The 14,537-nt window shown below is 33.6% G+C and overlaps 1 protein-coding gene across 1 annotated transcript in view; it reads left to right on the forward strand.

Moving 5' to 3' along the window:
- The first annotated feature begins 6,226 nt into the window (after positions 1–6,226).
- LOC141835643 (uncharacterized) overlaps positions 6,227–14,537 on the forward strand; it is a 28,227-nt gene continuing 19,916 nt past the window's right edge. Inside the window, exons 1-2 of the mRNA XM_074723018.1 lie at positions 6,227–6,322; positions 6,413–6,592. Of these exons, the coding sequence (XP_074579119.1) occupies positions 6,511–6,592 (82 nt within the window). The 5' untranslated portion in view covers positions 6,227–6,322; positions 6,413–6,510. The remainder of the gene's footprint in view (positions 6,323–6,412; positions 6,593–14,537) is intronic.

The following is a 14,537-nucleotide window of genomic DNA, read 5'->3' on the forward strand; positions in this document are numbered from 1 at the left end:
GCACTTAGAGCATGATGTGTGTAGGATATATATACATTTCTAAGGTTTACATTGTACATCTTTCTGTATTTCAAGATTATTTTATGCATTGCCACATCCTTTATTTACACATTAGGTATGTTTTCTCCATTTCTTGGTTCGAAGGTCTGTTTTTTTTTATACTTTTGCAGGATGGAAATGGAGCAAAAAAGATAAAACGGAGAATTAATCGAGGATAAGGCAAGACAGGGCCGTGCCTCCTAGGCACGACCGTGTCTCAAACTCTAAGGGGTCGTGCCCATGAGACACGGCCGTGCCTCACAATCATGCAGCAGCACCAGGGCCGTGCCTCACCAACAGAACAGCAATTGCCCCTGGCCGTACCCATTAGGCACGACCGTGCCTCCATCCTGCAAGCCATACAGAGAGCCAACTGCCCACGGTCGTGCCCACCAGGCACAGCTGTGTCTCCATTCCAGAGATGAGCTAGGGCTTGGCTGTGCCCATGAGGCATGGCCGTGCCTCATTTCCAGGGGGTCAGCAGCCCTTGGCCGTGCTTACAAGGCACGACCGTGTGACGGGGGTGTGCCACCCGTGTGCCATGGGCTGTGTGGCGAGACACGGCCGTGTGGCGAAGGGTTGATAGTGGGGGCATATAAATACCCTCCTAAATGGCCCTAAAAAGAGAGAGACCTTGGGAGTGAAAAGGAGCCACTGTAGACGCCATCCGAAGTAAAAATTGATGATTCATCCGTCCTTTCGTGGCTAATCTGCCGCATCCATTCCACCGTCGACGAGGAGCTTGCAAGACGAAGAAGAAGACATTCATTGATAAGTTTTATTTCCTTTCTTTAGGATCTAAAATGTATTTCTTCACCTCTTCTTTGCATTGTATCCCCTCCGTCATGGAGTAGAACCTTAGATTCTAGGATGTATGAGAAATATAGGTGTAATATGGATGATTGTCACTATGAATTTGTATTTACCATGTTCTATGATTTATTTGTGCATTTTACTTTATAGATATTGTGCCTTGTGCTTATTTGATGACATACATGTGAATGGTGTGAATCTATAAGAATGAGGATGAGTTGTGGTTTAAGGAAATCTTAGAATTGTATGACCGGGGTGCCTTGTGACAGAAGGTGAACCTTTAACAGGACTTTCCGAGGAAATTCTTAAATTGCAATGAATCTTTGTGAGAGATAGCTAATGGTTATTGATTGTTAGGGGATGTCCTTAATTGGATACTCGGTGATAGGGGGTAGGACACTAGTAGTATGCTGGAGTGCCCGGTGACAGCGAAAGAGCTATAACCAGATTATCTGGGGTCATCTCAAACTAACAATCGTAACGTTAGAGGATTATTAATTTATTTCGAGGAAATCTGACGAGGTCTGATGAATTGGGATTTTATTAATTTTAAATCGATTTATTCTTGGGCTTTTACATGAAAATGATCATTTATTGAATCGATTTAACCATATTTGTCCCATATTGCATAATTTGAGGTTTGATATAATTTTTGTGATTTAATGGTGATTTTTTGGCATTAAATGGATTTTTATTGATTTTAGGGCTAAATCGGATCCGACTCGAGCTCAACCGGGTCAAATCAAGTCAAATTTGTCAAATTGATCAAGCCAACATGAAGGACATGATCTGGATCGAGCCTGATTAAAATTTCTGAATTTTTTGGAAACCCTAGACTGCCCTAAAGCCCAGATCAAATGTGCACCGTCGGATCAGAAATCAACAGCCAGGATTGATTGATTAATCAGCCGTATATAAGCTAAAAGATTAATCGATGAACAGTGCCGCCCGACACTGTTCATCGTCCCCGCGAGAAGCGAAGTTCTGCTCCTCGACGTATCAATCGGCGCGCCCTTATCCTCCCAAATCAATTCCATTGCCATCCTTGATCAACGGGGAGTTCTAATCCGGTTCCTTGGGTGAAATCCGGCAGCTGGAGGAGGCTCGACGGCGGGGGTTCTTCCGGCGGCGCCAAATCCGGTTCCTTCGTGCTCCGGCCACCGGCTGAAAAATCAGGCGCCGAGTTCAAAGGAGGGGTTCTCCGAGATACGGCGAGCAATCCTAAAGCATCATAAAGCCAATCGGAGCAAGGAAGGAGCTCGGAATCCAGTTTTGCCATTTCACAGCCATGCGCCGACGCTCTGTTTCTGTCCGAAGAGGGTTTCTTCGAGCCGAGCAGCGTCTGGATTGCAGGGAAACCACACCAGAGACGACGTGAAGACTCCTTAATGATCAGTGAAGCTGCTTGACACCCAGTTTAGGAGAATCGAAGGAAGAAAGGGGGGAAGGATGAGTTTCTGATTTCGGTTTCTCAGCTTATGCTTGTTTTTCGTTTTTGAACTTTAAAGTTTCTGATTGTGTCTGAAATTCTAATTTCTGAATCTTGTTTAGAGCTTAACCAATCAACACTTGAAATTGTGAATTCGAATTTGTGCTTAGAGCTCAACTAATCAATACTTGCAATTAGGATTTGGTAGCACGAATTGCTGTGAGGTGTTCCTGCATTTCAGATTTCTTCGGGTAAGCAGACTTGGCACTGTTCCGTGCCAAGCGCACTGTTCCGTGCCAAGGGCTTCATCCATCACCAGCTAGTTGGTTTAGTTAAGCATTTTGATTACGTTTTAGAGTTAGATAACTAGTTTTAAATAATTCTAGTTGGTTTGTTTCCTTACATCCATTGCACTTAGATTCATTTAGGATGCATTTAAGCTTAGGTTACGATTTAAGCTTTTAGGTTTCCGGTATTTTAGGATTCATGATAGTTTTGGTTTATTTGTGCATTTGAATTTTAACCGTAAATTTGATTTGAATTTGCATTTCAAGATTAGGAGGTAACTTGATTTAAATTGCATTTCGTTCATTCATTGCATTTTTCATTTTCATTTCGATTCAAAAATCCCAAAACCCCATTTCTATTCGGAAAACCCAAAAAAACGACACGATAAGCTCAATTCATTCAATTTTCTACTAGTCCTTGGAAAAATACGACTCGAGGCCCCTATACTTCATTTATTTGCATTTATCGTGGGTTTTCGATAAAATCTATAAATTCTAATTTGAAGCCCTATCGTGACACCTAGTTTAGGGCTTTTCAAATATGAAGGTCTTATCTCATCTCGTACATTAACATGATATTCACATATCTATTTTATTTTTCCTGGATCTCGTTCAATACAAGTAGAAGATGAGTGATGGTCGTTACTAGGAGAGAAAATAGTAGGAATTTGGACAATTGAAATTGGAAGACTATCATTAAATTGATGTTGCATTGTCAGAATGATAGAAATTGAAGTGTTTTCACTGGTTTGATGATCTCTCTTCTTAAAGAAAGATGATATCCTTCCTTTCTTTGTAGCAGATTGATGTTCCATTTTGAAATAGTTCAAGTAATATCCCTAAATAAGTAATAATTTATAAAGAGAACAATTTTAAAATAATAATTGATCACAACTCATATTAAAAATTAATAAAATTACAAATTATGAGTGAAAAATATAAAAGCACTTACTTTTTGGGATTACAATTTAAAGTAAGAAAACCTCGATGCCCAACTAAGATCGTAGTTGTGTTCAAAATTTTAAACCTAAAATGCAAGAGATAAAAATGAATGAGTATAAGAAAAAAAATCAAATGAATAATAAATAATAATAATAATTTCAATTAAACTTTTTTTTACAACATCTCCATTCTCCATCCAATTCAATTAAAAAAGATGTGACACATATCTCCTATTTGTTTAACAAATTATCAAACAAATCAATTACTAATTAATTCACATATTGGTATAACAAATCACTCAATATTAAATTGGCTTCACATTATCAAAAAATTATTAATCAAATTATGAAATAAATCATTAATCACTCAATTTTCACTGGTCATAGAAATTGAAAAGCAGTCTTTTGGTCTAGCGGCAGCAGCAGGCCGACAGCGGCCGCGGCAGCAGGCTGCAGTAGCAGGCCGGCAATGGTCGAGGCGGCAGGCGATAGCAGTAGGGCAGCGACCGTGGCGGCAGGTCGGTAGGTTCCACAGATCGCAATGGCAGGTCGGCAGCGGTCGCGCGAGCGACGGCAGGCCGGTAGTGACCGTGCAATTTGATCGCGCTCGGCACTCGCACTAGCAGATGCGCCGACGCGGTAAGAACTAAGAAAGAAAATCTCAATAAGTTTGGACCGAAAGAGGAGAAGAACGGAAAAAATACTTGAGATTTGAGATTCGTCGTCGACTCGCCGTCACGCCGTGGAGTTCCTCGTCGCCGTCACTACGTGGAGAAGTTGTCGCTCACTCTGCACTTGCGTGGGTCACGAACCAAGGAAAAAAACCTAAACTCCTAAAAAAATTACGAGAAACAGGACTGGGCTACAACCCAGTACAACCCATAAGAAGATCTGTCTCTCAATACTAGGGACATATTAGTGTCGTTGAGGGAGTATAATATGCCTAAGTCCAATAATGAGTTTGTGCTAAATTTACTTAGAGTTATATAAATTTTAGAAACTTACAACAACCTATCTAGGGTGTGGAATCAAAGTTGGAGGAATAGTGAGACTTAAGAGATTATTAGAAGTGCATTGATTCTAGTTTAGGTTGATTTGGATATGGCTAAGGTCATTAGTGAATTTTAGTCATAACTCACTGATGGTCATACAATATCCAAATTTAAAAATTTTAGGCATGATTAGAATCAGGTAAATCTAAAAAATATATTAGTGTTGTTATTGAGTGAATATGATATGTCTAAATCCAATAATGAATTTGTGCCAAAATTATATAAAACTATCAAAATTTTAGAAATCCATAACATACAATCTAGGTTGTGAAATTAAGGCTAGAGGACATAATGAGACTTAGGAGGCTTGTGAGTGCATTAGTCTTGATTTTGATTGATTCTAATATGGCTAAAGTCATAAATGAGTTTTGATTAAAACTGACTAATGATTGTGTAATATTTAGATTTTAAAATTTTAGACCTGATTAGGAGCCAAAGAACATATTGGTGTTATTGTTGAGTGAATATGATATATTTAAGTCTAAAATAAAATAAAATTAAAAAATAAAAAATTAAATAATTAAAAATAAAAATTACTTTAATGCTATTTTGATTAAATCATCACTAAGTGATGATTATTTTTATAGTACCAAGGTTGTGATGCTTGATCTAAAGTAGCACTAAAGTATTTTTTTATTTTTAGTTATTTAAATTTTAATTTTTGAATTTCTTTTTCTAATTTAATTTCTCTTGTAATTAACTATTAAAAAAGATATAAATAATAATAAATAATTTTTACTTTTTATTGTTTTTATTAAAGCTCCTTTAATCTTATAATTTTTCATTAACTTTTTTAAAATATTTTTTAAGTTGTTATTAAAACTTTAAAATAAAAAATGGATAAATTTAAGAAATCATCTTGAATTTAATGACGTATTTTTTAAAAAAAATTATGTTTTTTTAGGATTAATAACTTCTATATAAAATTCATTGATGTAATAATTATATATATATATATATATATATATATATTTGATTCAGTTTGATTTAATTTGGTTTAGTTTAACTAAATATAATTAATTTTTTATTTTAATTTATGATCAAAAGATAGGAAGGATATTTGAGAAAAATAAAATATATTTTTTGAAAATTTTAAAATTAAAAAAAATAATACACTACATGAAAAATATAGTATGAAATTTAATATGACACACTCAACTACATGGATGTGACTCTCACTGTATGGATGTGAAATCCATTGCATGGAATATATCATGTTAAATTTCATATTACAATTTTTCATGTAGTGTATTATTATTCAATTTTAAATACGTCTTTGGGAGAGTAATTTTGATACTAATTAAAATTAGATACCCTTTTCTTCCTAAAAAATATTAATTTTTTTCATGTGGTTTAGAAAAATTGAAAGCCGGTTGAGATTTTACCCAATCGAATAATTAACAATGCTGATCTGGAATTTAGTTCTTCCTCAATCGCATGAATTAATAATGCTGATGTGGAATTTAGAATTAAATAGTTGAATTTTGGTAATTTGGCTGCGTCCGATTAGGAAAAAGTACGCCTCGGTGAGCGTGCGGAGGGGAGTCTGGATTCCTTTCGACAAAAGCGCGACGAGAGATGAGAGAGGAAGGAGAATGGGATGGCCGAAGATACCCCAGATATATATCTGGAAGGTACCACCACCATTTAGAGGAGGCCCAACCGGGCAAAGGAAAGAGCTCTCAACGGCCTCCTCCTTCCCTGTCCGACGATACCGACGACCCGACGCTAATTTCTGTGGCTTCGTCGGAGTTTGGTGAGGTTTGCAGTTCATTTTTCTAATTTTTTTTTTAATTTTCGGGGTTTTATTATGCCGAAATAACCATTGGTCGATGCTGCTCACGGGAGAAGGGGATGACCAAGGGAATGATCGTGGATTTGTTTTCTGCGCACAAGACGGGGATTTGAGTTTGGCTGCGGGCAGGGTGGGCTAGTGAAAGAAAGGGGATATGGACGGCAAAGGTGGCTCTTTTGTGACGGCGAGGAGAATATCTCCGGCTGGTCGAGGACACGGTTATCATTCACCTCCTGGTATGTGCAAAATTCTTCGCCTTTTCCTCTTTCTGAGGCATTGCATTGATGGCGTCAAGTATTAAGTTGCATTTTCATATATCATTTTGGAACATATATATATTGAAGTCGATATTCTCAAGTAAATTTCTTGAAAAATATTTATGGATGTTTCTGGAAGAATTTTTTTTATCAAGATTAAATGTTTCTGGTTCGAAAATCATAAGCCAATCTTTCAAATAATATGCTCCTGTAAAGCCAATATCACCCAACGATGCAAGCTCTTTTTAAGGTCACAAATACTAATAACTTCACTAACATGGATCAAATGTGAATGCATAGTGGAATACAACAATAATGCGAATGCAATCTTAGGCATACTTTTACTGTGAATCTATATTTCTCAATGAAATGTATGTGAAAGATACTTTGTGATCTCTCTAAAACCATATAGGAGAAGTTTCTTTCATATCTTTTCTATGATCATATTAAAAACAAACTTTCTAATTCCTTTTAAACACTTTATGACAAATCTCTAGACACAAAGATGTCATTGTCCCATATAAACATAAGGAAATATAAATATCAAAAAAGGATCATCATAATTATATGAGTGGTAAAAAATCTAATTCTCTTTAAAGACTAATAAAATAAAGTACCTCTAAGTAAGTACCTCAAAAGACTTAAGAAGCCCATATTGAAATTATGTTTTATGAAAATTATGGGTCTTAGTCCTTTGCTGAATTCATCAGCCTGCCATTTTGTTAGTACTAATGTGCTAAGTAACTGTATCTTCTTTTTTATCATGTCCTAAGTGTATGTTGGATTCACCTGACTTCTTTTTATGCTCTATAGAAAAACACTGTACAATATTATCATAATATATTTTTGGATTTCTAGAGATGGAATTAACTATAAATAACTCCTGAAGAAAAATTTCTTACTCATTTAGCTTGTATAGATTCTTCATGACATAAAATGAACTTAGCTTGCATTGTAGAAGTAGTAGGTGTTTGTTTAACGATTTTTCACACAATAACTCTTCTTCCTCATAGGGCTGAGTATTGGGTTAAAATCAAACCGAACTGAACCGAATTAACTAAAACCGAACCGAACAGAATTTTTTTAAACTAATCGAACTGACCAAATTTTCAAATAAAAATCGAACAAACCGAACCGATAAAATATCGATTAATTCAGTTTTCGACCGAATTAATCAAAATAATCAAAATTTTTAAATATTATGAAAAATTTATTAATTAATTAGGGATTTATAAGTTTACTAACTTAAGAATTTATAAATTATTTTTTTTATTTTGATTAATTCGTTTATTCGGTTTAACCGAATAAGGAATTTTAAATCGAAACCGAACCGAATTAACCAATTTTTTTAGAAAAAATAACCAAAATTTTGAAATAACCGAACTGAATTTTTAAATTCAGTCGGTTTGATCGGTTTATTTGGTTTAACCGAATTTTTGCTCACCCTTACTTCCTCACATTAAAATATAATAAGAATTATACTTCATGCCATGAACGTATCCAATAAAATTTGAATTTGACTATCCCATCATCTCTAAAAATCCACCCTTTTATTTACAAGAACTCAACTCTTAGTTGTTTGTAGATACATAAGACTATTAATTTCAATCCAATGATTCCTGCTAAAATTAAATGTATATATCCATGGATAAACTTACAATAAAAACAATATCAGGCCTCTTGAACACATATCAAACTTCTAGTGACACTAGAAAGCGAATGTTCTTCATGAGAGTTTTCATATGGTCAATATCAGGCCTCTTGAGGACCTATCAAACTTCTAGTGACACTAGAAAGAGAATGTTCTTCATGAGAGTTTTCATATGGTCATTCTAAGCATTAACTTGACTCAATTTATCCTCCTTCACAGTAGGGAATCTCCAATTTTATGATTTTGAATGTTGAACATTTTAAGCACACACAATGAAGAATTCTTGAGAGAGTATCCAACCCATGATATTTATATCTTTGAAACTCAGTTTCTGACAAGAAAAGAGGCTTCACCACAACCATTCATGTATAAAGTTTTCACCACAGTCATTCATGCCTAAAGATTTTAATAAAAATGTGTTCAATCTTTAAGAAGGTTCATGCCATTACTTGCAAGGTAAATACCATCAACATAGCAAGTTTTAAAGTATCATTTCAAGTTGGGTATTGGCTCTCATTTAGAATGATATTGACTATTATCATGTCAGTGCATTGGCATGCCATTACTGGAGAAGTAGAGAAGAATATGGTCCCTTATATTGGGCAAAGTTGGAGGAAACCAAGAGATGCGACTTGCAGAGCTCTCACATAAAAATTCAAAGAGATCTCCATAGTTGTCACCCCAATGGAAACCCTCCTCTGTCTTTCTCTAGCTTGTGCCTCAATGAAACCCTTACAAAAGAAATAAGACCATAGAAATTAAGGAACTCTTGCACAAGAATTCAAAGAAATCACTTGAGTTATGGTTGTTGAAATCATTGCAAGTGAAGGTTTTCCTTATATTACATCTTGGACCTTGTGCACATCTTGGCTCTTGAGCAGAACAATAAACTTTGATTGTGCAAGTTGACACAACACAAAATGCCACTCCATACAACGTATAATACAAGAAAGATAATTTTCTTCCACTGATTTTATGTTATATGTATTGATTAATTTTATTTTCTTCAAATTCAGTTTTCCTTTGATTAAACTTAGACATTATCATTTGTTTGTAGATCAATTTACAAACTAGTAGTTTCTTTTAGGTGTTTCACAACTTTCTAGTTGTATTACTACTACTCATGGCTTGAAATCTCATACTATGCTAAGTGAAATGGTTGAAATGTATCATTCCAATAAATCATCGAAACTTGATACCACTCGGTACCAAGTTTCATAATCTTGAGTTGTGTTGTAGTTTCGGTCTTTGACCCAAAAGATACTGTTCTAGTATCGTGCCAACACTCCAATGCATGGTGCCGATGAAAATTTAGAGGTTGAAGGAGGAAGGAGATGAAGCAAAGTATGTGCCAAGTGGTATCGAATTTTTATAATTTACCAAAATGATATGTTTCTATCATTTCGTCCTGCATAGTATAAGATTTAAAACTTGCTTGGCATAAACTCCTTCTTATGCTTCATCTCCTCCCTTCTTCAACTCCAATTCATTACCGACACCACGCATTGAAACATCAGTACAATACTAAAACAGTATTGTTCCATCATGACTGAAATTTTGACATGACTCGAGATTTTGAACCATGCTACTACTATATTTTTCTAACAAGATAACTGTTTTAGAAAGCTATTTTCACTCCAACTTGTTAGTCACTCTAAATTAAGATGCTCAACCAAAGCCATAATGTTTTTGACTTGTTTTTGGAAAACATTAGTTAGACAAGTTCACAATAGAATGTCTTACTTTCGTGTAAATTGCTTTGCCTCTAATCCTACATTAAAATGTTTAATATTACTGTTGGTATCCTTCTTCCCTTGTAAATCTATTTGAAATCAAAAAACTTTCAACTTGAAAAGAGCTTTACAAGGTCATATACAACATTCTAAGTCATAAATAATATTTTGCATTTCCTTCCTTTCAATTTCAGCATTGATTCTCATCTTTCATTGTTGCCTTTTATTTCTCTAATTGAGCACTGGCCATTACTTCATATTAGCACAATCAACAACATGATGCATATCAATAAGGACAAAATAATTATAAACTTTAAGAGCACGTTTGGTTCAGGGTTATCGTTGATAACTTTGGTTATTTATCCAAGTTTATCAATGATAACGTTGTTTGGTTGAGGTTATGATCAATTTCCAAGTAATGCAGCATCACCGCCACATTAGCAAAACGTCAGCAAATGGGTTATAACCTCGGAATGCGATTACCTTTGGCAGCCTAAGGTTTTCTGCGATTCTGGAGGTTAACAAAACTTTTTTCCATGATTACCCTTAGATTTTAAAACTAAGTTAATTGAAATATACAGTGAAACCTAATTGAAACTGAATTAATTAATTTAATAAATTTTAATTTAAATACTTATAAATTTGAAAGAGATAATTTAAAGAATTATTTTATTAATATATAAAAATTTATGTAAATTTTTAAAAAATATAAATAAATTATATTTATTTTTTATATATTATCAATTTATTATCATTATTAATATTAATATTAATAATTTAATTTATTTTAAAAATAAATTGCATCAAGGGTAATATAGTAAATGTTAAACTAGTTATGTTTTATTCCCTCCAAATAAATAAATTGAACCAAATAACATTAGGTTATGTTTTATACTCCATAATCTTGGTTATGTGATTACCTGGTAATTACATAATCAAGGTTATGCATGATAACTTGAACTAAACACACCCTAAAGGTTGTCTTAGTCTAGAGGATCCCTTGTATGTACATTGGAAATCTAGTGTTGGTTAGGTGATTTAACATTTGAGCTTGATACACCACTATGGATAGGTGGGCATTATCCTTGTGTTTTCTTATAGAACAATAGAGTAATACTATGTGCATACTCCATACTCTTGTGTCTACCAAGGAAACCATGGTTTATTATCACTAACACAAGGTAAGGAGAAAAATTGGGTATAATCGCTATGGCTCATAGCATCTTATAGGCCTATGCCTTATTTGCATAAGATATCATTTATAAGTATCTTTTCCTTAGCAACCGACTCATCTCTAATCCAATATCATGTTATGCCTTATGCTAATCATGGCCTAACTAAGTTAAGGAATCTATTGCCATTTTCAACATGTGCTAACCCTAACAATGATAAAAGCAGCCGATTGCGAAAAGCTATCAATCAAATGCTTAGCTAACAGTTGGATTGATCAATTGAATTGAAAACATTCTATTTGCTCGATATGGTTCATCAGTTGATTGCTCCATGATAACAATCGACTGATGCCACTCAATCGAATTAATCAGTTGAATTAAAAACATTCTGTTCACTTAAAATGGTCTATCAATTGATTGCTCTACTATAGCAATCGACTGATGTCACTTAGTCTCAGTTGAATTGAAATATTCTGTTTGCTCAAAAAGATCAAACAATAGATTGCTACATTATAACAATCGAGTCTTAGGGTTACCGTGCAAAATCCTAATTCAGGGTTTTCGCATCAGTCGATTGATCATCCTTAGCAATCAATTGTTATGCAAACCCCAACCGATTCCGGATTTTGCTCAGCAATCGATTGATCATCCATAGCCATCGACTGTTGTGTAAACCCTGACCCTGTTTAGGATTTGGCTCAGCAATTAATTGCTCATCCATAGCAATCGATTGTTGTGCTCAACTTCGGATTTTGTACACTTAAACCCTCAACCATAAATTTCCTTCAAGTTTACAATGTATTAATCAATTGCTATATACTACCAATTAACTGACACATTGTTTTCAGCCTTTTTTAATAGCCGAAACACGTCTAACTTCACTACTCTTGTCCCACAAGTACCTCATGCCAAATGAATTTCCTATTCCCTAGACTTTAGTGTCTGGAGTTTTTTCGTCTTCAAATCTTCATCTACCCTTGCATCCTATCTCCTGATCTACTTGAGTTTTTTTTCTTTGCCAAGAATTTGACCTTCGATCTTCTTGGACTTTTCATGCCTTGCATTTGGTTTTCCGACCTATAAAGACTTCTTCTTATCAAGAATTCAGCTTTCTTGGACTTCTCCTATCTTGTATCCGGTTTTCAGACTTACGAGAACTTTTCCTACACACTTGCCACACAAGTGAGATCCACAATTTACCCAAACTTAAATAGTTGTTGAATATCGGAGCTCTATATCCAAGGCATGATTGCACCAACAATAAACATCATCCTGCATTGTGTACCTAAAAACCTTTTCAAATGGCATTAGAATATAAGACTACCATATGGTATGAAGCACCAAGGTGTTAGTTTGCATAGGTGGAATTTGTCATTCGGTTGGTCGATCAGCATGACATTAAATTTGATACAGTGAAATAGAGAAGAGACTGGGGGAGAGGAAGAGAGGGGAAAAGGAGAGGAGGTTTACTGGCGGGAGGGGTAGTGAGTGGGTGGGGGCAAGCGGAGTGCAATAGGGCAACGATAGGTGGGTAGTGGGTAGACATTGCAGACTATTGAGGAATCAAGAAAACTTGCTTAAGAATAGGGAAAGAAAAGGGAGAAATTAAATAATAATTTGTAATCTTTTAAAAATACTTCTAATCTAATTAAATACAGTTGAATGAATTTTCCTCTATAAACTTGGTTTAATTTTAAAATGACTAAAATAAATTCAAACATGGTTTGAACGTACTTGATTTGAATTAATATGTCTAATTGATGGATTTCATCTAACCCTAATTCAACTTCTACTTGAACTTGAAACTCAAAATATTATATCAACTTAGCTTAATTAGTATCTAAATTTTTTAAAAAAAGTAATTTTAAAATGTAAGAAATCTATGATTATATAAATATATTTGATTAAGTATAATCGATGATTATATAAATATATTTGATTAAGTTAAAAAATAAATTTTTTAATTTTATTTTTAATGGAGTATCATTAAAGATATATAATAAGTACAATAAATGTGCATTGATCATATTATTTTTTTTTTAAAAAGCTCTATCTATTTCAATTTGAAAGTATGAAAAATTTTCAAATTCAAATTTAATTTTATCAAAAAAATCTTGAATCCAAAATTCCCAAATTTAATTGGGTTGAATTATAGTCCAATTTCATTTTTTCCATTTCTTAGAAATTTTGTACCTATAAAATTAAATAAAATTAATTACAAAATTTAAAATCTAATTTAAGCGTAAAATAAAATATTTTACATTCTAAAATTTAAAAAATGTTATATCTTTCTATTTTTTGTCCATTTGAATAATTTTACTTCCATGATCAAAACAAAATCCAATTAAAATCAAATCTCAAATTTTGAATTATTTTACTAGATCTATGTTTTATTTAGGTTTTATCAAATCAAATACAAGAAATATATGCTTAAATTTCTTACTAAATGCTTATGAACAAATTTCGAACACTTAAGGTTCAAAATCTCAAGCCGTGTCAAACTTTTGTTTTTTGACTGGAATAATACTGCTTCAATATCATCCGATATTTCGATTCATGGTGATAGTAATGGATTGGAATTGCAGAAGGAAGAAGATAAAACATAGAAGGAGACATTGTCTATGCGAACATGATTTTAAATTTGATACCATGTCGTGTGCAATGGTCAAAACATATCATTCTAGTAAATTATCAAAATTCGATACCACTTAGTAATGTCTTTTTCCTTTGCTTCATCTCCTTCCTCATTTAACCTTCAATCTGTCACCAATACCATACATCGGAGCATCGATACGATACTAGAATAGTATTTTTTTGATCAAAGACCGAAATTGCAACACGGTTTGAGATTTCGAACCTTAGTGTCCAGTGGTATTGAGTTTCAGTGATTTACCGGAATGATATGTTTCGACTGTTTCTTCCGATATGATGTGAGATTTCAAACCATGCAAACACTATTGTGTTACAGTCTTTAAAGTTGAAATTGCTACAATGTTGTAGAATTTGAAAGCTAATGATGCCCCAAGCTTTAAATTTGAAATTACTATAATGTTGCAGAATTCGAAAGCTAATGATGCCTTAGTTTATAAAGGGCCATGTAATGTCTCATTTTCTCATTGTTCATTCTGTGTTTTACTTGCAAAAGTTAAATAGTTATAAATATAAATCATTATAAAAGAATATAGATTAGATACGAGACTAAAGTTAAAAATTAAAACTTGAATGATTGTTGATATTTTTACTTTAAAGACTGAGTTGATCATATTAATCAACAAATACAAACAACATAATAAAATATACAATTTGATTAATTATTAAGTACATACGTAGTTCCAATAGAAAATAAGTAAAAGGTACAACTTATACTT

The sequence above is a fragment of the Curcuma longa genome, chromosome 10 (assembly GCF_044706935.1).
Source record: "Curcuma longa cultivar G26 ecotype Majalengka, Jawa Barat chromosome 10, ITB_CL_G26_1.1, whole genome shotgun sequence".
In the NCBI taxonomy this organism is placed as follows: Eukaryota; Viridiplantae; Streptophyta; class Magnoliopsida; order Zingiberales; family Zingiberaceae; genus Curcuma; species Curcuma longa.